The 21,027-nt window shown below is 48.1% G+C and overlaps 1 protein-coding gene across 2 annotated transcripts; it reads left to right on the forward strand.

The window, feature by feature from the left end:
* The first annotated feature begins 2,096 nt into the window (after positions 1 to 2,096).
* On the forward strand, positions 2,097 to 18,527 carry LOC137304335 (calponin-1-like). 2 transcript variants are annotated; one of them, XM_067972881.1, is made up of 7 exons: positions 2,097 to 2,231; positions 8,839 to 8,960; positions 9,527 to 9,593; positions 12,579 to 12,716; positions 12,825 to 12,941; positions 14,377 to 14,523; positions 15,428 to 18,527. In XM_067972881.1, exons 1-7 carry the CDS (start codon positions 2,172 to 2,174, stop codon positions 15,740 to 15,742), a joined length of 966 nt encoding a protein of 321 aa, XP_067828982.1. In that variant the 5' UTR covers positions 2,097 to 2,171; the 3' UTR covers positions 15,743 to 18,527. The 2 variants fall into 2 exon arrangements, with proteins under 2 accessions (XP_067828982.1, XP_067828981.1); XM_067972880.1 differs by having other exon boundaries at positions 12,579 to 12,941.
* Positions 18,528 to 21,027: the final 2,500 nt, after the last annotated feature.

Raw genomic sequence — 21,027 nt, forward strand, 5'->3', positions numbered from 1 at the left:
GCATTTATTGCCCATCCCTAATTGCCCTTGAGAAGGTGGTGGTGAGCCGCCTTCTTGAACCGCTGCAGTCTGTGTGGTGAAGGTTCTCCCACAGTGCTGTTAGGAAGGGAGTTCCAGGATTTTGACCCAGCGACGATGAAGGAACGGCGATATATTTCCAAGTCAGGATGGTGTGTGACTTGGAGGGGAACGTGCAGATGGTGTTGTTCCCATGTGCCTGCTGCTCTTGTCCTTCTAGGTGGTAGAGGTCGCAGGTTTGGGAGGTGCTGTCGAAGAAGCCTTGGTGAGTTGCTGCAGTGCATCCTGTGGATGGTACACACTGCAGCCACGGTGCGCCGGTGGTGAAGGGAGTGAATGTTTAGGTTGGTGGATGGGGTGCCAATCAAGCGGGCTGCTTTGTCCTGGATGGTGTTGAGCTTCTTGAGTGTTGTTGGAGCTGCACTCATCCAGGCAAGTGGAGAGTATTCTATCACACTCCTGACTTGTGTCTTGTAGATGGTGGAAAGGCTTTGGGGAGTCAGGAGGTGAGTCACTTGCCGCAGAATACCCAGCCTCTGACCTGCTCTTGTAGCCACAGTATTTATGTGGCTGGTCCAGTTAAGTTTCTGGTCAATGGTGACCCCCAGGATGTTGATGGTGAGGGATTCGGTGATGGTAATGCCGTTGAATGTCAAGGGGAGGTGGTTAGACTCTCTCTTGTTGGAGATGGTCATTGCCTGGCACTTGCTTGGCGCAAATGTTTCTTGCCACTTATCAGCCCAAGCCTGGATGTTGTCCAGGTCTTGCTGCATGCAGGCTCGGACTGCTTCATTATCTGAGGGGTTGCGAATGGAACTGAACACAGTGCAATCATCAGCAAACATCCCCATTTCTGACCTTATGATGGAGGTTCCTTGATCTTACCCCTAGGTGGTGTCATCACTATTGAGACTCCATCATTTTTCCATATTTTGTATCAGTTTAAATTAGTTCAGTAATTGGCTTGAACTTCAGACTGGCTGCGTAATATTAGTCTATTAAACACTCAATTCCTATTTTATGGCGAATGACTCAAGATATTTTTGGGCCTCAGCTTGAAGCATTTTCAATTTCTGTGAAAATCTGCCCCATTTTGCCAAAGATTTAAGCTTAGCAGATCCCAGCTCCTCAGAGAAGCCTGGTTAATTACAGGGACTGCCCAGAGAAAGCTGGTTCATTACAGGGACTGCCCAGAGAAAGCTGGTTCATTACAGGAATTGCCCAGAGAAAGTTGGTTCATTACAGGAATTGCCCAGAGAAAGCTGGTTCATTACAGGGACTGCCCAGAGAAAGCTGGTTCATTACAGGGACTGCCCAGAGAAAGCTGGTTCATTACAGGGACTGCCCAGAGAAAGCTGGTTCATTACAGGGACTGCCCAGAGAAAGCTGGTTCATTACAGGCATTGCCCAGAGAAAGCTGGTTCATTACAGGCATTGCCCAGAGAAAGTTGGTTCATTACAGGCATTGCCCAGAGAAAGTTGGTTCATTACAGGAATTGCCCAGAGAAGCCTGGTGCATTACAGGAACTGCCCAGAGAAGCCTGGTGCATTACAGGAGCTGTCCAGAGAAGCCTGGTTAATTACAGGAACTGCCCAGAGAAAGCTGGTTCATTACAGGCATTGTCCAGAGAAAGCTGGTTCATTACAGGCATTGTCCAGAGAAAGCTGGTTCATTACAGGCATTGTCCAGAGAAAGCTGGTTCATTACAGGAGCTGCCCAGAGAAAGCTGGTGCATTACAGGAGCTGCCCAGAGAAAGCTGGTGCATTACAGGAGCTGGACTGGCTGCTTTCCCTAAAGAGCAGAACTCTCCTGCTGACATCCTGCAAATTTCAGATTTTTTCTATCTAACTCTGAAATGTTGATGTGAAATCAAACCAATCTCTGATCAGATCCAACACAAACAGACAAGATGGAAAAACTGACGACACTTTCTCAAATTCCAATAGGCGGGAGTCACTGGCATTGTTAGCTAGACTGTGTCCTGATTGGCTGTCTTCTGAACCAATAGGACAGGTCTTTCTGACCCAAATAATTCAAGAGTTTGAAAAGTTTTGGGAATTTTGTGGGACTCTCAGAACTGACGAGAGTGAGAGCAGGTGCTTGTTCGTGGGGATTTTAAGCTTGTAACAAACCTGATCATACAGCTCAGAGATGTCAGTGCATTTCAACAAGGGACCTGCATACGGACTGACTGCTGAGGTGAATCGCAAGGTAGGGACTAGCCTTTCCTTTCACGTGTACTAAAATTGTGTGAGTACAGAATAAGGGAAGCTACCTGAATATTGCTGGGTAACGACAAGCTCCCAAGACATTTTATCTACAATTCTGATCGGCTTTATTAATATTGGGTTGTGATTAGAGACTCACAGATAACTGCTAAAGGTTTCTGCTCTGTTCACATAAGTAAACTGACATGTGGTAATCTCTACAAACATTCCTTTAAATATTAGCTAGCTCGATGAATCAGATTCGAAGAGGAGTTGGGAAATGAGTGTCCAAAACAGTCAGAGAAATGCAGAGTTAAGATAAACCAAACAGGAGAGATTTAACCTCCTGAAACATTGGGATCCACAGGACCTGCACCACAGCCAGTAGTCAGCAATTAAAGAGCAGATGTGGCGTGGCTCCAGTCTGCGTCTGGTGTCTGGGGGAGGGAACCTCTTGTATGTTTTATCTGTGTTATTACAAACCATCACTCAGAGTTTACAAAGTGGGGGCAGCTGTGAGTTCTTCAGTCCCTGAAACTTCCAGTTTATAAATATTTCCACTTTGGATGTATCTGTGATTTCTGCGTCTCACTGGGACTAATATTAATACAGTTTAACTGCAGTCTTACTGACAATAGTGGAACTATTACTGTGTACAAAAGGCTGAAGGAGGATGGAAGTTAAGTGAAGGAACAATAGCTGGACTATGGACACCACTGAGTGCAGTGCAGAAACAACTGGTATAACAACTTATTCAAATGAAAAATTTTGGCAGCAATTCTTTCCTAACTTAAATTTTCAGTTGCACTCTGCTCTTCATATTTCATTCTATTTGAATCATTTTCTGTGCGAGCGAATGGATGTTAGTTCTTCAGAATTAAACAGTTTCCTACTTTTGGCATCGCTGTTAAACGTTTCCAGGGCAGGTACAGCACAAGTTAGATACAGAGTAAAGCTCCCTCTACACTGTCCCATCAAACATTCCCAGGGCAGGTACAGCACAGGTTAGATACAGAGTAAAGCTCCCTCTACACTGTCCCATCAAACATTCCCAGGGCAGGTACAGCACAGGTTAGATACAGAGTAAAGCTCCCTCTACACTGTCCCATCAAACATTCCCAGGGCAGGTACAGCACAGGTTAGATACAGAGTAAAGCTCCCTCTACACTGTCCCGTCAAACACTCCCAGGGCAGGTACAGCACAGGTTAGATACAACAACTTGAATTTATATAGTGACTTTAATGTAGTAAAACATCCCAAAGCGCTTCACAGGAGCGATCAAACAAAATATGACTCTGAGCCACATAAGGAGATATTAGGGCAGGTGACCAAAAGCTTGGTCAAAGAGGTGGGTTTTAAGGAGTGTCTTATAGAGGAGAGAGAGGTGGAGAGGCTTAGGGAAGGAATTCCAGAGCTTAAGGCCCAGGCAGCTGAAAGCACGGCCACCAATGGTGCAGCGATTAAAATCGGGGATGCACAAGAGACTAGAATTGGAGGAGCGCAGAGATCTCTGAGGATTGTTAGGCTGGAGGAGGTTACAGAGGTAGGGAGGGGCGAGGCCATGGAGAGATTTGAAAACAAGGATGACAATTTTTAAATCGAGGCACTGCTGGTTCGGGAACCAATGTAGGTCAGCGAGCACAGGTGTGATGGGTGAATGGGACTTGATGCGAGTTAGGATACTTGCAGCAGAGTTTTGGATGAGCTCAAGTTTACGGAGGTGGAAGATGGGAGGCTGGCTTGGAGAGCAATGGAATAGTCAAGTCTAGAGGTAACAAAGTTTTGATGATGGAGAGGATATTGGGTCAGAAGCTCAGCTCGAGGTCAAATTGCATGCCAAGGTTGCGAACGGTCTGGTTCAGCCTCAGACAGGGGCAGGGAGAGAGATGGAGTCAGTGGCTAGGACCGAAGACAATGGCTTTGATCTTCCCAATATTTAATTGGTGGAAATACTGGATGTAGGACTAACAGCATGACGAATCAGAGGCAGTGGAGGGATGGAGAGGTGGTGGTTTTTTTTTATTCGTTCATGGGATGTGGGCGTCGCTGGTGAGGCCGGTATTTATTGCCCATCCCTAATTACCCTTGAGAAGGTGGTGGTGTGCTGCCTTCTTGAACCGCTGCAGTCCGTGTGGTGAAGGTTCTCCCACAGTGCTGTTAGGAAGGGAGTTCCAGGATTTTGACCCAGCGACGATGAAGGAACGGCGATATGTTTCCAAGTCAGGATGGTGTGTGACTTGGACTGTGACAGGGCGGAAACCTGATTGGTGAGGTATGACAGCGTACATATGGAACCTGACGTCGTGTTCTCGGATGATGTCAACGAGGGGCAATATGTAGATAAGAAATAGGAGGGGGCCAAGGATAAATCCTTGGGGGACTCCAGAGGTAACGGTGCGGGATAAGAAGCCATTGCAAGTAATTCTCTGGCTACGACTGGATAGATAGGAACAGAACCAGGCGAGTGCAGTCCCACCCAGCTGGACAACAAAGGAGAGGCGTTGGAGGAGGATGGTGTGGTCAAATGTGTCAAAGGCTGCAGACAGGTCGAGAAGGATGAGGGGGGATAGTTTACCACGGTCACAGTCACATAGGATGTCATTTGTGACTTTGATAAGGGCCGTTTCAGTACTGTGGCAGGGCGGAAACCTGATTGAAGGAATTCAAACATGGAGTTGCGGGAAAGATGGGCACGAATTTGGGAAGCGACAAAACGTTCAAGGACTTTGGAGAGGAAAGGGAGGTTGGAGATGGGTCAGTCATTTGCAAGGACAGAGGGGTCACAAGGGTTGGTTTTTTTGAGGAGGGACTGATGACTGTATACTTGAATACTGGGGAGGAGAGGTGGGTTGGCATTTCAGACATAGACAGTTCTGGTGGGGAGAGGGTGACCTATTTCCGAGATGTTGCCCGGTTATTTGTTCTATGGAACTGGAACTATTTTTTTCTTTTACATGGAATGTACAGCACAGAAACAGGCCATTTGGCCCAACAGGTCCATGCTGTTTATGCTCCACATGAGCCTCCTCCCACCCTACTTCATCTAACCTTCTATTCCTTTCTCCCTCATGAGTTGATCTAGCTTCCCCTTAAATACATCTATGCTAATCACCTCAACTACTCCATGTGGTAGCGAGTTCCACATTCTAACCACTCTCTGGGTAAAGAAGTTTCTCCTGAATTCCCTATTGGATTTATAAGTGACTATCTTATGTTTGTGGCCCCTAGTTCTGGTCTTCCCCACAAGTAGAAACATCTTCTCTAAGTCTACCCTATCGAATCCTTTCATAATCTTAAAGACCTCAATCAGGTCTTCCCTCAGTCTTCTGTTTTCTAGAGAAAAGAGCCCCAACCTGCTCAATCTTTCCTGATAGGTCTAACCTCTCAGTTCTGGTATCATCCTAGTAAATCTTTTTTGCACCTTCTCAAGTGCCTCTATATCCAGTACTCCAAGTGTGGTCTAACCAAGGTTCTATACAAGTTTAACATAACTTCTCTGCTTTTCAATTACATCCCTCTAGAAATGAACCTCAGTGCTTGGTTTGCTTTTTTTTTTAATGGTCTTACTAACCTGTGTTGCTACTTTTAGTGGCTTGTGCATCTGTACCCGCAGATCCTTCTGCTCCTCTATCCCATTTAGACTCTTATTATCCAAGGAGTATGTCCTACCAAAATGCACCACCTCACACTTCTCTACATTGAAATTCATTTGCCAATTACATGGTCACTCTGCAAGTTTATTAATGTCTTTCTGTATTTTGTCGCTGTCCTCCTCGGTATTAACTACATCCCCCCAATTTGGTGTCGTCAACAAATTTTGAAATTGTACTTCTGACTCCAAATTGTTTATGTAAATGGTGAACAACAGTGGTCCCAGCACCAATCCTTGTTGAACACCACTCCCTAACTTTTGCCAGTCTGAGTAACTACCTTTAACTCTGTTTTCTGTTTTGTAGCCAACTTGCTATCCATTCTGCGACTTGTCCCCTGACTCCACATGCTCTGACCTTAGTCATGAATCTACTATGCGGTACCTTATTGAAGGCCTTTTGAAAATCCAAATATATTACATCTACTGTATTACCCTTGTCTACCCTTTCTGTTACTTCTTCAAAGAATTCAATGAAGTTGGTCAAACATGACCTTCCCTTTTGAAATCTATGCTGACTGTTCTTTATTATATTTTCAGTTTTTAGATTTTTTCTATTACATCTTTGAGTAAGGATTCCATTATCTTTCCTACCACCGACATTAAGGTAATTGCTCTACAGTTCCCTGGACTGGTTCCATCTCCCTTTTTAAATACAGGAATCAGATTAGCTGTCCACCAGTCCTCTGGCACAATTCTCTTTTGTAATGAATTTATATATATATGTAATAGTCCATCTGCTATCTCTTCCCTAGCTTCTTTTAATATGCACGGATGCAATCCATCTGGACCAGGGGTTTTATCCTCTTTAAGTTTGATTAGTTTATTAGTTATATCCCCCCATCTTAAATGTCTCTATCGAAGATTTCTCCCCCATCTTCTTGGTGTGGTCCTGTCCCTTTGTCCCCGGTGTGAACCTGTCCCATGTCCTTCACTGTCTCCACTAGTTGCAGATTCTTTGTTTCTTTTAATATCCTTTGTTATATCATCTAACCATTTTCTATTAAGAAGTGTACAGGTCATTCAACCCATTAACTTCCACTATGATTTGAGTATTTGTTGTTTCTCCCCTCCCCCAACCCTAGTAAAATGCCTTCAGTTTTGACAAAGGATTACATCCAAAATATGAACCTGTCTTTTCTTTCAGATGCTTTGTGACTTTTGTATTTCCAGCATTTTCTGTACTTGAAATAGAATAGAATTTTTTAGTAGAGCTGTCTTTTCTCTTTGCCAATTCTGACCGATCTGCTGTGTACTTCCAGTAATTTTTTGATATTTCTTGAGCTGTTGGAAGAGCCGCCCAAAGTACGAGAGCAGGATCCAAATCCTGGGCTTCACACACACTTAAGTTGTTGCGAGATGTATTTGGCACAAGAGGAAAGCAAGCTCCTTGGAGGCAGCTTTAGAAATGGAGGAGATGTAGGAGCTCCACTTGAGATCAGAGGATATAGTGAGGCAAAGAGTGTCAATAACGTTGGTGAGACTTGTGAAAGATGTGAAGAATTGAAAAAAACCACGGTTTTCATTGTCCTATTAAAGTGCTCAGAGAATACCAAGTTGTAGTGAATTAGTCTGTACATAGCGGGAGGGCGGGAGGTGGTGAGCACGGAGGGAGGGCGGGAGGTGGTGAGCACGGAGGGAGGGCGGGAGGTGGTGAGCACGGAGGGAGGGCGGGAGGTGGTGAGCACGGAGGGAGGGCGGGAGGTGGTGAGCACGGAGGGAGGGCGGGAGGTGGTGAGCACGGAGGGAGGGCGGGAGGTGGTGAGCACGGAGGGAGGGCGGGAGGTGGTGAGCACGGAGGGAGGGCGGGAGGTGGTGAGCACGGAGGGAGGGCGGGAGGTGGTGAGCACGGAGGGAGGGCGGGAGGTGGTGAGCACGGAGGGAGGGCGGGAGGTGGTGAGCACGGAGGGAGGGCGGGAGGTGGTGAGCACGGAGGGAGGGCGGGAGGTGGTGAGCACGGAGGGAGGGCGGGAGGTGGTGAGCACGGAGGGAGGGCGGGAGGTGGTGAGCACGGAGGGAGGGCGGGAGGTGGTGAGCACGGAGGGAGGGCGGGAGGTGGTGAGCACGGAGGGAGGGCTGGAGGTGGTGAGCACGGAGGGGGGGCTGGAGGTGGTGAGCACGGAGGGAGGGAGGGAGGACTGGAGGTGGTGAGCATGGAGGAAACTAATAAATGGAGGGAAATAAACAGGTTGGATTATGAGATGAGTGAAGGGCAGCTGAAGGAATAGAGTGCGAGAGGACAGAGCACTGGGCACTCCTAAGATGGTGGGGGAAAAAAAATCGGAGGGTGAGCCAGAAAATACCTCATGGATAGAGCAACTGAACCGAAAACTAGTTAAATGCAAGACTATGCCACATTACATTAGAAGCCATGGGGGACTGAGGCCAGAGGTTATACTATCCAAGATCTGAAGTCTGTCTCTTCTGTGTTTCTCTCACCTTGCCTGCGTTCTCTGCCTCTCTACAAATACAACAATCTGCATTTATATAGTGCCTTCATCATACAAAAATGTCCCAAGACACTTCACAGAAGCGTAATTAGAAAAAAATGGACCAAAATGAGCCAAAGGAGGAGATATTAGGAGGGATGACCAAAAACTTGATCAAAGAGGTGGGTTTTACGGAGGAGAGGGAGGTGGAGAGGAAGAATGTGGCTGAATGATGGGGTGAAGGGAGGGATATACAAGAGGCCTGAGTCGGACGCTCGGAGAGTTCTTGGGAAGGGGGTTGTAGGGCTGGAGGAGGTTAGAGACAGGGAGGATTTCAGCAGATGGGCTGAGGCAAGGGGCCAGTGGAGGCCTTTTATTGCTCTCTAGTTTCTCTCTCCCTGCCATGAAGGGATTTAAACACGAGAATGAGAATTTTTAATTTGTGGCACTACACAAACAGCACCCGGTACAAATATCAGCACCGTGTGTTGAATGGTTTCACCTGGACCTAAATCTGATGTCTGACCCACAGATTGCCCAGAAGTACGACTCACAGAAAGATGACGATATTCGGAGGTGGATTGAAGATGTAACTGGAGCAACTCTTACAGAGAACCTAATGGAGGGGCTGAAAAATGGAGTCATACTGTGCGAGTAAGCAAAACTATCAGAAATATCCGAGCCACAGTTCAAAGAACAGAGGTATCCAAGTCTAGAAATCATAAGACCCAACCTGCATTTGCAGCAAGCTCACCACAGCATCAGTGTGTGTGCATGAATCACCTACCACAGCAACTCGACATTTTCTACAGGTAACGCCAGGCAGTGCCACCCTACCCTAACCTGTAATGCCCAGCAGTACCTCTCTACACCATCCTGTAATGCCAGGCAGTGCCATCCTGCCCCATCCTGTAATGCCTTGTAGTGCCAACCTGCCCCATCCCGTAATGCCTTCCACTGCCAACCTGCCCCATCCCGTAATGCCTTGCAATGCCAACCTGCCCCATCCCGTAATGCCTTGCACTGCCAACCTGCCCCATCCTGTAATGCCTTGCACTGCCAACCTGCCCCATCCTGTAATGCCTTGCAGTGTGCAGCCTCAGTACTGGCCTGGTGAAATATTATTTTACAAAAGAACTCCATCACTGTAAGTATTTCCCTCTGTTATATTCACATTTAAAATACAATTAGTTTTCATCCTGTATTTCCTTCTCTTTAAGGCTCATTAACAAACTACAACCTGGCTCAGTGAGGAAGATTAGTGACTCCCCACAGAACTGGCATCAGGTGATGTGTTAACGATTTAAAACGTTTCTGTACATGGCATTCATAGGCAACTGACTGGCATTGTGTGCAAGTATGGACTGTTAGCAGCCTGAATGCCCTATGCTTTGATTGGTTAGTTTTTCAAAAACGCCATGGCCCTTATCTACAACATCAATAAGCAGAAACAGTGAGTCTACACACACACCTGTCAAATATTCAGCTTGTATCATATTTTGCTGAATTGAAGCATCATCAGCCACATTAGCACCTGGAACCCCAGACAGGGGCGCTCAGCTCATCTAGCCCTCATTTAAATTAACAATCTTTTAAATATCTATTTGTTCTCGGGATCTCGGAGGTGAACAGTGGTGTTCCCCAGGGGTCAGTACTAGGACCATTGCTTTTCTTGATATATATTAATGACTTAGACTTGGGTGTACAGGGCACAATTTCAAAATTTGTAGATGACACAAAACTTGCAAGGGTAGTGAACAGTGAGGAGGATAGTGATAGACTTCAAGAGGATACAGACAGGCTGGTGAAATGGGCAGACATGTGGCAGATGAAATTCAATGCAGAAAAGTGTGAAGTGAAACATTTTGGTAGGAAGAACGAGGAGAGGCAATATAAACTAAAGGGTACAATTTTTAAAGGGGAGCAGGAACAGAGAGATCTGGGGGTATATGTGCATAAATTGTTGAAGGTGGCAGGGCGGGTTAAGAAAAAGGTTAAGAAAGCATACGGCATCCTGGGCTTTATAAACAGAGGCAGAGAGTACAAAAGCAAGGAGGATATGATGAACCTTTATAAAACACTGGTTCCGCCACAACTGGAGTATTGTGTCCAGTTCTGGGCACCGCACTTTAGGAAAGATGTGAAGGCCTTACAGAGGATGCAGAAGAGATTTACTAGAATGATTCCAGGGATGAGGGACTTCAATTACGTGGATAGACTGGAGAAGTTGGGGTTGTTCTCCTTAGAGCAGAGAAGGTTGAGAGGAGATCAGATAGAAGTATTCAAAACCATGAGGGGTCTAGACAGAGTAGATAGAGAGAAACTGTTCCCAATGGCAGAAGGGTCAAGAACCAGAGAACATAGATTTAAGGTGATTGGCAAAAGAACCAAAGGCGACATGAGAAAACTTTTTTTTTAAAAACACAGCGAGTGATTAGGATCTGGAATGCACTGCCCGAGGGGGTGGTGGAGGCAGATTCAATCATGGCTTTCAAAAAGGAATTGGATAAGTACTCAAAGGGAAAAAATTTGCAGGGCTACAGGGATACGGCGGGAAGTGGAACTAGCTGGATTTGCTCTTGCAGAGAGCCGGGATGGGCTCAAAGGGCCGAATGGCCTCCTTTCGTGTTGTAACCATTCTATAATTCTATGTGGGCGACAGGGTTTATTGGCCATTCCCAGTTACCCCGAGAGAATTAGGAGTCAACCACATAGTGTGGCAGTCACATGTAGACCAGACGAGGTAAGAACGGCGGGTTCCCTTCCCTGAAGGACAATAGTGAAACAGTTGGGTTTTTACCTGGTGCCAGCCCACAGATTCCCAGATTGAATACATTTTCGCAGCTTGCCATGGTGAGATTTGAACACTCAATCTCGGAGATGCTGGTCCAGTACTGTAACCACTAGGCTACCTTTCCCCATTAGATGCATTTTACAGGCCTGGATTATTCCCTTTTTATAATTCTTCAATTTAACTTGTTGCTTCAAGACGAAACCTTGTATTCCATGAGATCTTTGTGTCGAGTAGACGTTCCTCGAGATCCAGCACAGATGAGATAGTTGTGGTAAGTGATGAAAACCAGGCACCAGCTCTGCAACACCACATCTGGCAGACAGACTGAGAGAGAGGACGTTACTGAGTGCAAGAACAGAAACAGGCTCATTATCAATCTTTGGACTTCAAGTTCCCTGTTTAATCTCAGCAAGTTTCCAAAGAGTCTAAAGACAAGATATACAAAAGCTTTACACCCAAAAAAGGGAATCCTTTCCAGAGGGTGGAGGTCTAAGAGCTTAAATATCAATGAGCAGGAAGGAAATGTGCAGGTCCTTGGCTATCGTGAAATATCATTGGGCGCTGTTGAGCTTCTTTAGGACTGCAAGCTAGCAAACATATGCTAACTATATTTAAGGGGAACAAATCTGATCCAGACACAACTACAGGCTGATCAACCCATTATCAAAACAGGTAAATAATGGAAACGATCCCAAGGTGCAGGCTGCAGCAGGATCTGCATAGTAATAAAAGCAGCCAGCAAGGATTTATAAAGCAAGATCCAGTATGACTAACCACGATTCTTTTTTTTAAGAATGTTACTAGAGTGACATCTAAGCTTAGGCCTCTTATCATGATTGGCTGCAAAAGTTAACTTACAGAAAGACAGGCTTAGAAGGGACAATGGCACGTAGGGAAAGGGCGGGAAAAAAATGACACCCAAGGCCACTCCATCCAGACATGGTGCAGCCACAAGATGTGAGGCCTAACCATGCAATTTTCAGGGAGAGGTACAAAACTCTCAGCCAATCAGGATCCTCTCCGGCTCCCTAAGACAATCAGGCTCCTTTCAGCCCCAACTAACTAGCAACTTAACCCCATAACTAGAGATATGTTCCCTGTTAAAATAGTGTAGTGAATCCATACCCACTGCCCGCCTCAGCTTTTTGTTCCGGGAATGATGACTCTGGGAAAAGAAATAATTCTGGGCATTTAACCTAACTCTTTGCCTAAGGTTTTTATTTGCATGCCCTTCGGTTCTACCATCCTATCTATTATAATAGCTTATCCAACTAGACTGCATCCAGTTGCTTACTCATTTTAAAAGCCTCGGTCATATTCTTTCTAAGCCTGTGTTTCCACAAGTAGCCGTAACTTTCGTAGCCTAACCCAGTAACTAAGAGCCCTGGCTCTCGCGCCCTAATCTGGTACAGTATCGGGCAGCCAGTTCCTAGAAGTGGGGTTTGTTTGTAGTGTTCATGTTTGCTCTTTGTCCACAGCTGGAGAACATTGGGAACTTTATCAAAGCAATCACAAAATATGGAGTGAAACTTCACGACATCTTTGAAGCCAATGATTTATATGAGAATTGTAACTTGACCCAGGTTCAGACTACACTCATGGCCCTGGCTAGCATGGTGAGTGCTTCAGCTGTGACTGTCCAAATATCAACACTCTGCAATTATTTGATAGAATGTTTAACTCACTCATCACTAGAGGCAAAGCTAAGTTCTTATTCCACACAGGCAAAGACAAAAGGCTACTACACAAGATCTGACATTGGTGTAAAATACGCAGAGAAACAACAGCGAGCTTTCAATAGCGAGACACTAAAAGCAGGACAGAATATCATTGGACTCCAGGTACAACAGCCCAGACATGGGGAGGGGTACCATACTGGCTGCACACCCGGGGGGCACCGTACTGGCCGCACACCAAGGTGGGGGGGGGGGGGGGGGGGAACCGTACTGGATGCACATCTCGGGGGGGGGGGGGGGGGGGCGGCACTGTACTGGGCGCACACTGTGGGGGTACCGTCTGGCCAAACTGAGGTGGGGAGGGGGAAAGGGGCACCGTACTGGGCGCACACTGGGGTGGGGAGGGGGAAAGGGGCACCGTACTGGGCGCACACCCGGGGGGGGGTGGAACCGTACTGGGCGCACACCGGGGGGTGGAGTGGAACCGTACTGGGCGCACACCGGGGGGGGGGGGGGGGTGGAACCGTACTGGGCGCACACCGGGGGGTGGAGTGGAACCGTACTGGGCGCACACCCGGGGGGGGGGTGGAACCGTACTGGGCGCACACCCGGGGGGGGGGGGGTGGAACCGTACTGGGCGCACACCCGGGGGGGGGGGGGGTGGAACCGTACTGGGCGCACACCCGGGGGGGGGGTGGAACCGTACTGGGCCCACACCCGGGGGGGGGGTGGAACCGTACTGGGCCCACACCCGGGGGGGGGGGTGGAACCGTACTGGGCGCACACCCGGGGGGGGTGGAACCGTACTGGGCCCACACCCGGGGGGGGGGTGGAACCGTACTGGGCCCACACCCGGGGGTGGGGTGGAACCGTACTGGGCGCACACCCGGGGGGGGTGGGGTGGAACCGTACTGGGCGCACACCCGGGGGGGGGGGGGTGGAACCGTACTGGGCGCACACCCGGTGGGGTGGAACCGTACTGGGCGCACACCCGGGGGGGGGGGGGGGTGGAACCGTACTGGGCGCACACCCGGGGGGGGGGGGGGTGGAACCGTACTGGGCGCACACCCGGGGGGGGGGGGGGTGGAACCGTACTGGGCGCACACCGGGTGGGGTGGAACCGTACTGGGCGCACACCCGGGGGGGGGGGGGGGGTGGAACCGTACTGGGCGCACACCGGGTGGGGTGGAACCGTACTGGGCGCACACCGGGTGGGGTGGAACCGTACTGGGCGCACACCCGGGGGGGGGGGGGGGGTGGAACCGTACTGGGCGCACACCGGGTGGGGTGGAACCGTACTGGGCGCACACCGGGTGGGGTGGAACCGTACTGGGCGCACACGGTAGTGTGGGAAATACCAATACTCCTAACATTTGATATTCTGGGAAGATCATGTCCTCACCCTGATCCAGAATGAGGAGGCTGGTTTTCTGTCAGAATGAGGGGTTCATCCCCCAGAATGAGGAGGCCTCCTCAGAGTGAGAAGACTTCTTCATTCCCATCAGTGAGGCATCCTTTGCTGAAAGAGAAGCTGCATCCACCAAGCGAGGTGACTTCACTCCCTCTTTTCCATCCTGATTTGTATCTGTTTTTCTCCCAGATGGGGACGAATAAGTTTGCCAGCCAGCAGGGGATGACGGCCTACGGTACCAGAAGGCATCTATATGACCCAAAAACTGGAGTCGAGAAACCGCTTGACCAGACCACCATTAGCCTCCAAATGGGAACCAACAAGGGTGCAACACAGGTATGGAAAAGACTGAAGTGTTAGGGACAGGAGGAGGGATGTTGACATGTTTGGAAAACACTGACTCCTTCCTGAAAATAACACTGTATGAAAACACAATCATATCAAATGTCTTTGTCTGCTATTAAATGGAGGCATTAACCCTTTCAGTGGTGTGGGGAAATAAAGTTAATGTGTCAGGGGTGCAGTGTTGATGTTACCAGGATAGACGGTACGGGAAAGATGATATAAGGTGGGGGTGTCAATAGAATGATGGGGGAGGCGGGGAGGCAGAGACTGAGGGGGCGGAAGGTAAGGGGGACGGAGGGTAAGGGGAGGGCGGAGGGGTCGGAGAGTGCGGAGGGTGAGGTGAGCAGAGGGTGGGGGGAGGGTGCAGGGGGAATGGAGGATCTGGGGAAGGATGAGCTGAGGGTGGGGAGCGGAATGAAGGGGATAAGCGGAGGGTGGGGGGCAGAGTGGAGGGGGTGAGCGGAGGGTGGGGGGCAGAGTGGAGGGGGTGAGCGGAGGGTGGGGGGCAGAGTGGAGGGGGTGAGCGGAGGGTGGGGGGCAGAGTGGAGGGGGTGAGCGGAGGGTGGGGGGCAGAGTGGAGGGGGTGAGCGGAGGGTGGGGGGCAGAGCGGAGGGGGTGAGCGGAGGGTGGGGGGCAGAGCGGAGGGGGTGAGCGGAGGGTGGGGGGCAGAGTGGAGGGGGTGAGCGGAGGGTGGGGGGCAGAGTGGAGGGGGTGAGCGGAGGGTGGGGGGCAGAGTGGAGGGGGTGAGCGGAGGGTGGGGGGCAGAGTGGAGGGGGTGAGCGGAGGGGGTTGGAAGGCGGAGGATGTTGTGGGGGTGGGGGGGGGGAGGGAGGGAGAGGGAGGAAAGAGGGTGGGACGAGGTACATTGTTTACTTATCGTGTTGCTGGTTTTCAGGCTGGTATGACCGCTCCAGGGACACGGAGACTCATCTTTGATAACAAACTGGGCACTGAGAAATGTGATTCCACCATCGTGTCACTGCAGATGGGAACAAATCAAGGGGCTTCGCAGAAAGGAATGACAGTCTATGGGTTGAGTCGGCAGGTGTATGACCCCAAGTACTGCTCCATTCCCAACTATCCCATCATTGACAACGGGAACCAGCTGGCAAGTGGCTCTGAATGTAGTGAGAGCGATTATCAAGCCGACAAGTACAACCAACATACAGACCCCAATCGCCACAAACAAATGTATCAGGACTTTGAGTGAGAACACAGTATCACTAATCATCAGACTGGCTTGTACAAGTATGCATCGCAGTCGTATACGCCTCTCCGCTACAAACCCTATGCTGAATACCCGAGATCACCCCAGTATGAGTAACAGCCTGAAACCCTCCCCACAGCTACACAGAATGCTTCACTCCCAGTGCACAGTGCGGTTGAAACCTGTGACCGGCTCTGCTGGTTTTAATGACTGTGTGGTTTGTTTCCAGAGGTGATGGATACATGGATGAATGGTTTCTCTACCCTTCTCAACTCTCTCGGGGTATGATCGGTGTTGGGGTGGATAACGAACTCCAAAAGCAGTCAAACAAACCAGGCAAATCCAATAATTGGTAAAGGTGCCTGAAGATCTCACACCAGAGCTAGTTTAAGAAGGTTTGGCAAATCAGGTCTTCTACAGGAATCCAAACCATTTTTGACCTCAGTCGCTTATCCAGATTGCTTTTATCGACTGGTCTTTTCAAACGCTGAATATTTTCTAAAATACGGGGACTATTGTTCATCAAATCATTCACACACAAGCAGTGACAAATACAATCAGTACTGTTTTCACCATTTAAATTGCCTTGTGACTCACTTTGCTAACAGCACTCAAAAGTCCGACCAGGGAAGGTACACACTATCCCAGCCGACGCACACTGCACTGCCCCACTATTCATTCCCACTCTCTCCGACTATAACACACTGAGACACTGTACTGACCCACCATTCCCACTCTCTCCGACTATAACACACAGAGACACTGTACTGACCCACCATTCCCACTCTCTCTGACTATAACACACAGAGACACTGCACTGACCCACCATTCCCACTCTCTCCAACTATAACACACAGAAACACTGCACTGACCCACCATTCATTTCCACTCTCTCCGACTATAACAGAGACACACTGCACTGACCCACCATTCCCACTCTCTTCAACTATGACACACTGAGACACTGCACTGACCCACCATTCCCACTCTCTCCGACTATAACACACTCCACTGACCCACCATTCCCACTCTCTCCGACTATAACACACTCCACTGACCCACCATTCCCACTCTCTCCGACTATAACACACTCCACTGACCCACCATTCCCACTCTCTTCAACTATGACACACTGAGACACTGCACTGCCCCATTCATTCCCACACTGCTTTGCTGTAAGTTTAACAATGACATGTACTGGGGGGGGGGGGGGCGGTTTTGTAACACTAGTTTTGAAAATCGATCCCAAAATTTCCATTACTGTAAAGTCTATGAAGCTCTATGCTGTCAAATGAGTACTGAGACACTCAGAACCATCACAAAGTGTGAAAACAGCATAACCTCCAACTCATAGCATCAGTACAGAGGCAGGAGCAGAGGAAAGCCCAGGATTAGAATCATAGAATCATAGAAGTTACAACATGGAAACAGGCCCTTCGGCCCAACATGTCCATGTCGCCCAGTTTATACCACTAAGCTAGTTCCAATTGCCTGCACTTGGCCCATATCCCTCTATACCCATCTTACCCATGTAACTGTCCAAATGCTTTTTAAAAGACAAAATTGTACCCGCCTCTACTACTGCCTCTGGCAGCTCGTTCCAGACACTCACCACCCTTTGAGTGAAAAAATTGCCCCTCTGGACCCTTTTGTATCTCTCCCCTTTCACCTTAAATCTATGCCCCCTCGTTATAGACTCCCCTACTTTTGGGAAAAGGTTTTGACTATCTACCTTATCAATGCCCCTCATTATTTTATAGACTTCTATAAGATCACCCCTTAACCTCCTACTCTCCAGGGAAAAAAGTCCCAGTCTGTCTAACCTCTCCCTATAAGTCAAACCATCAAGTCCTGGTAGCACCCTAGTAAATCTTTTTTGCCCTCCTTCTAGTTTAATAATATCCTTTCTATAATAGGGTGACCAGAACTGTACACAGTACTCCAAGTGTGGCCTCACCAATGCCCTGTACAACTTCAACAAGACATCCCAACTCCTGTATTCAATGTTCTGACCAATGAAACCAAGCATGCTGAATGCCTTCTTCACCACCCTATCCACCTGTGACTCCACTTTCAAGGAGCTATGAACCTGTACTCCTTGATCTCTTTGTTCTATAACTCTCCCCAACGCCCTACCATTAACGGAGTAGGTCCTGGCCCGATTCGATCTACCAAAATGCATCACCTCACATTTATCTAAATTAAACTCCATCTGCCATTCATCGGCCCACTGGCCCAATTTATCAAGATCCCGTTGCAATCCTAGATAACCTTCTTCACTGTCCACAATGCCACCAATCTTGGTGTCATCTGCAAACTTACTAACCATGCCTCCTAAATTCTCATCCAAATCATTAATATAAATAACAAATAACAGCGGACCCAGCACCGATCCGAGGCACACCGCTGGACACAGGCCTCCAGTTTGAAAAACAACCCTCTACAACCACCCTCTGTCTTCTGTCGTCAAGCCAATTTTGTATCCAATTGGCTACCTCACCTTGGATCCCATGAGATTTAACCTTATGTAACAACCTACCATGCGGTACCTTGTCAAAGGCTTTGCTGAAGTCCATGTAGACCACGTCTACTGCACAGCCCTCATCTATCTTCTTGGTTACCCCTTCAAAAAACTCAATCAAATTCGAGAGACATGATTTTCCTCTCACAAAACCATGCTGACTGTTCCTAATTAGTCCCTGCCTCTCCAAATGCCTGTCGATCCTGTCCCTCAGAATACCCTCTAACAACTTACCCACTACAGATGTCAGGCTCACCGGTCTGTAGTTCCCAGGCTTTTCCCTGCCGCCCTTCTTAAACAAAGGCACAACATTTGCTACCCTCCAATCTTCAGGCACCTCACCTGTAGCGGTGGATGATTCAAATATCTCTGCTAGGGGACCCGCAATTTCCTCCCTAACCTCCCATAACGTCCTGGGATACATTTCATCAGGTCCCGGAGATTTATCTACCTTGATGCGCGTTAAGACTTCCAGCACCTCCCTCTCTGTAATATGTACACTCCTCAAGACATCACTATTTATTTCCCCAAGTTCCCTAACATCCATGCCTTTCTCAACCGTAAATACCGATGTGAAATATTCATTCACGATCTCACCCATCTCTTGTGGTTCCGCACATAGATGACCTTGTTGATCCTTAAGAGGCCCTACTCTCTCCCTAGTTACTCTTTTGCCCTTTATGTATTTGTAGAAGCTCTTTGGATTCTCCTTTGCCTTATCTGCCAAAGCAATCTCATGTCCCCTTTTTGCCCTCCTGATTTCTCTCTTAACTCTACTCCGGCAATCTCTATTCTCTTCAAGGGATCCACTTGATCCCAGCTGCCTATGCATGTCATATGCCTCCTTCTTCTTTTTGACTAGGGCCTCAATCTCCCGAGTCATTCAAGGTTCCCTACTTCTACCAGCCTTGCCCTTCACTTTATAAGGAATGTGCTTACCCTGAACCCTGGTTAACACACTTTTGAAAGCCTCCCACTTACCAGATGTCCCTTTGCCTGCCAACAGACTCTCCCAATCAACTTCTGAAAGTTCCTGTCTAATACCATCAAAATTGGCCTTTCCCCAATTTAGAATTTTAACTTTTGAGCCAGACCTATCCTTCTCCATAGCTATCTTAAAACTAATGGAATTATGATCACTGGTCCCAAAGTGATCCCTCACTAACACTTCTGTCACCTGCCCTTCCTTATTTCCCAAGAGGAGGTCAAGTTTTGCCCCCTCTCTAGTCGGGCCATCCACATACTGAATGAGAAATCCCTCCTGAATACACTCAACAAATTTCTCTCCATCCAAGCCCCTAATGCTATGGCTGTCCCAGTCAATGTTGGGAAAGTTAAAGTCCCCTACTATTACCACCCTATTTTTCTTGCAGCTGTCTGTAATCTCCTTACATATTTGCTCCTCAATTTCCCGTTGACTATTTGGGGGTCTGTAGTACAATCCTATCAAAGTGATCTCTCCCTTCTTATTTTTCAGTTCTACCCATATAGACTCAGTGGGCGAACCCTCGGATATATCCCCTCTCACTACTGCCGTGATGTTCTCCCTAATCAAGAACGCAACTCCCCCTCCTCTCTTACCTCCTGCTCTATCTTTCCTATAGCATCTGTACCCTGGAACATTGAGCTGCCAGTCCTGTCCCTCCCTTAGCCATGTTTCAGTAATAGCTATAACATCCCAGTCCCATGTACCCATCCATGCCCTGAGTTCATCTGCCTTGCCCATCAGACTTCTTGCATTGAAATAAATGCAGTTTAATCTAGACTTCCCTTGGTCTTTGCCCTGCTTTCTCAGACCAGCAGCAGCTAGAGTTAGGTTAGTTTCTACATTAGAAGTGCTTTTTTTTTTGCAGTCTGTCGAGTATCTGTAAACTCTATTACCAGCAGCTGTAGTGTCTGTGTACTGACTGAAATTTGTCCCTGCTCACAGCGACACTCACCTTTTCAAACTCAATAAAACACCAGTTGCAGGAACACAATTAGACTCAAACTCTCCAAGAACAGCACAGGGTCGCATCAGGCCTCGGTGCTTCTAGTCACCCAGCTCCTTGGTGTGTTTAACACCACTTCCAACAGTGGAGGATTTTAAAAGTCAGATAAACAGAAAGTAATCTTTATTATTCAATAAAGTCGTGACAGGGTCAGCACCAGGGCTATGACACGGACCAATATTTTGGCATTTGTCTCTCGTCTGGTTCATTGCGAAGGTACAAGACTGCAACCAACCTGGGGCTCGCAACAGAGCTCAAACAGCGAGAAACCGGCCGCCTCTGGCCGAGCTTTCACCTGTGACCAGCAGTAGGTGGGGCCTCAGAGTATATTTGCATCAGTTTTCCAGTTTAACATCCAACTGGCTGCAGTAAGTACTGCAACGGCAGTAGGCGGAATGGGTTCAATAAGGTCAATGCAGCGACTAAGTTCTGCATATTACACTGGCTTTTTACTCAATCTTATAACTAGAAATCTCCAGACAGCATTAATCCTTTGCCTGATGAGCTGTGTTTTGGGTAGGTGATTGTTAACTGTTCAATAACTGGTGTTAAACTATCGCCTTTGGCTAATTAAAGAGCCTCTTACTGCAATGATTTTAATTTAATGTGAATTGTGCATTGCTGTTCTACTGCAGAGCACATGACTGCTCATTGTTAGTTAATAAAACTAAGCTGCTGAGTTATTGACTGAATGGTTTTGCTGCTCACACGGTACCTGTTCTTATGAGTCAGCACACCAGGCACTCTCCACCTACAAAATTGGAGTGGTGTCGGCT

This window comes from Heptranchias perlo, chromosome 37, assembly GCF_035084215.1.
Source record: "Heptranchias perlo isolate sHepPer1 chromosome 37, sHepPer1.hap1, whole genome shotgun sequence".
Lineage (NCBI taxonomy): Eukaryota > Metazoa > Chordata > Chondrichthyes > Hexanchiformes > Hexanchidae > Heptranchias > Heptranchias perlo.

Excerpts from the sequence above, each read along its gene's own strand:
- LOC137304335 (XM_067972880.1), top strand. The coding sequence starts at position 2,172 with ATGTCAGTGCATTTCAACAAGGGACCTGCATACGGACTGACTGCTGAG. Across the intron at positions 9,594-12,578 it reads CCCCACAGAACTGGCATCAG|CTGGAGAACATTGGGAACTT; the intron begins GTGATGTGTTAA and ends CTTTGTCCACAG. Across the intron at positions 14,524-15,427 it reads CCAACAAGGGTGCAACACAG|GCTGGTATGACCGCTCCAGG; the intron begins GTATGGAAAAGA and ends GCTGGTTTTCAG.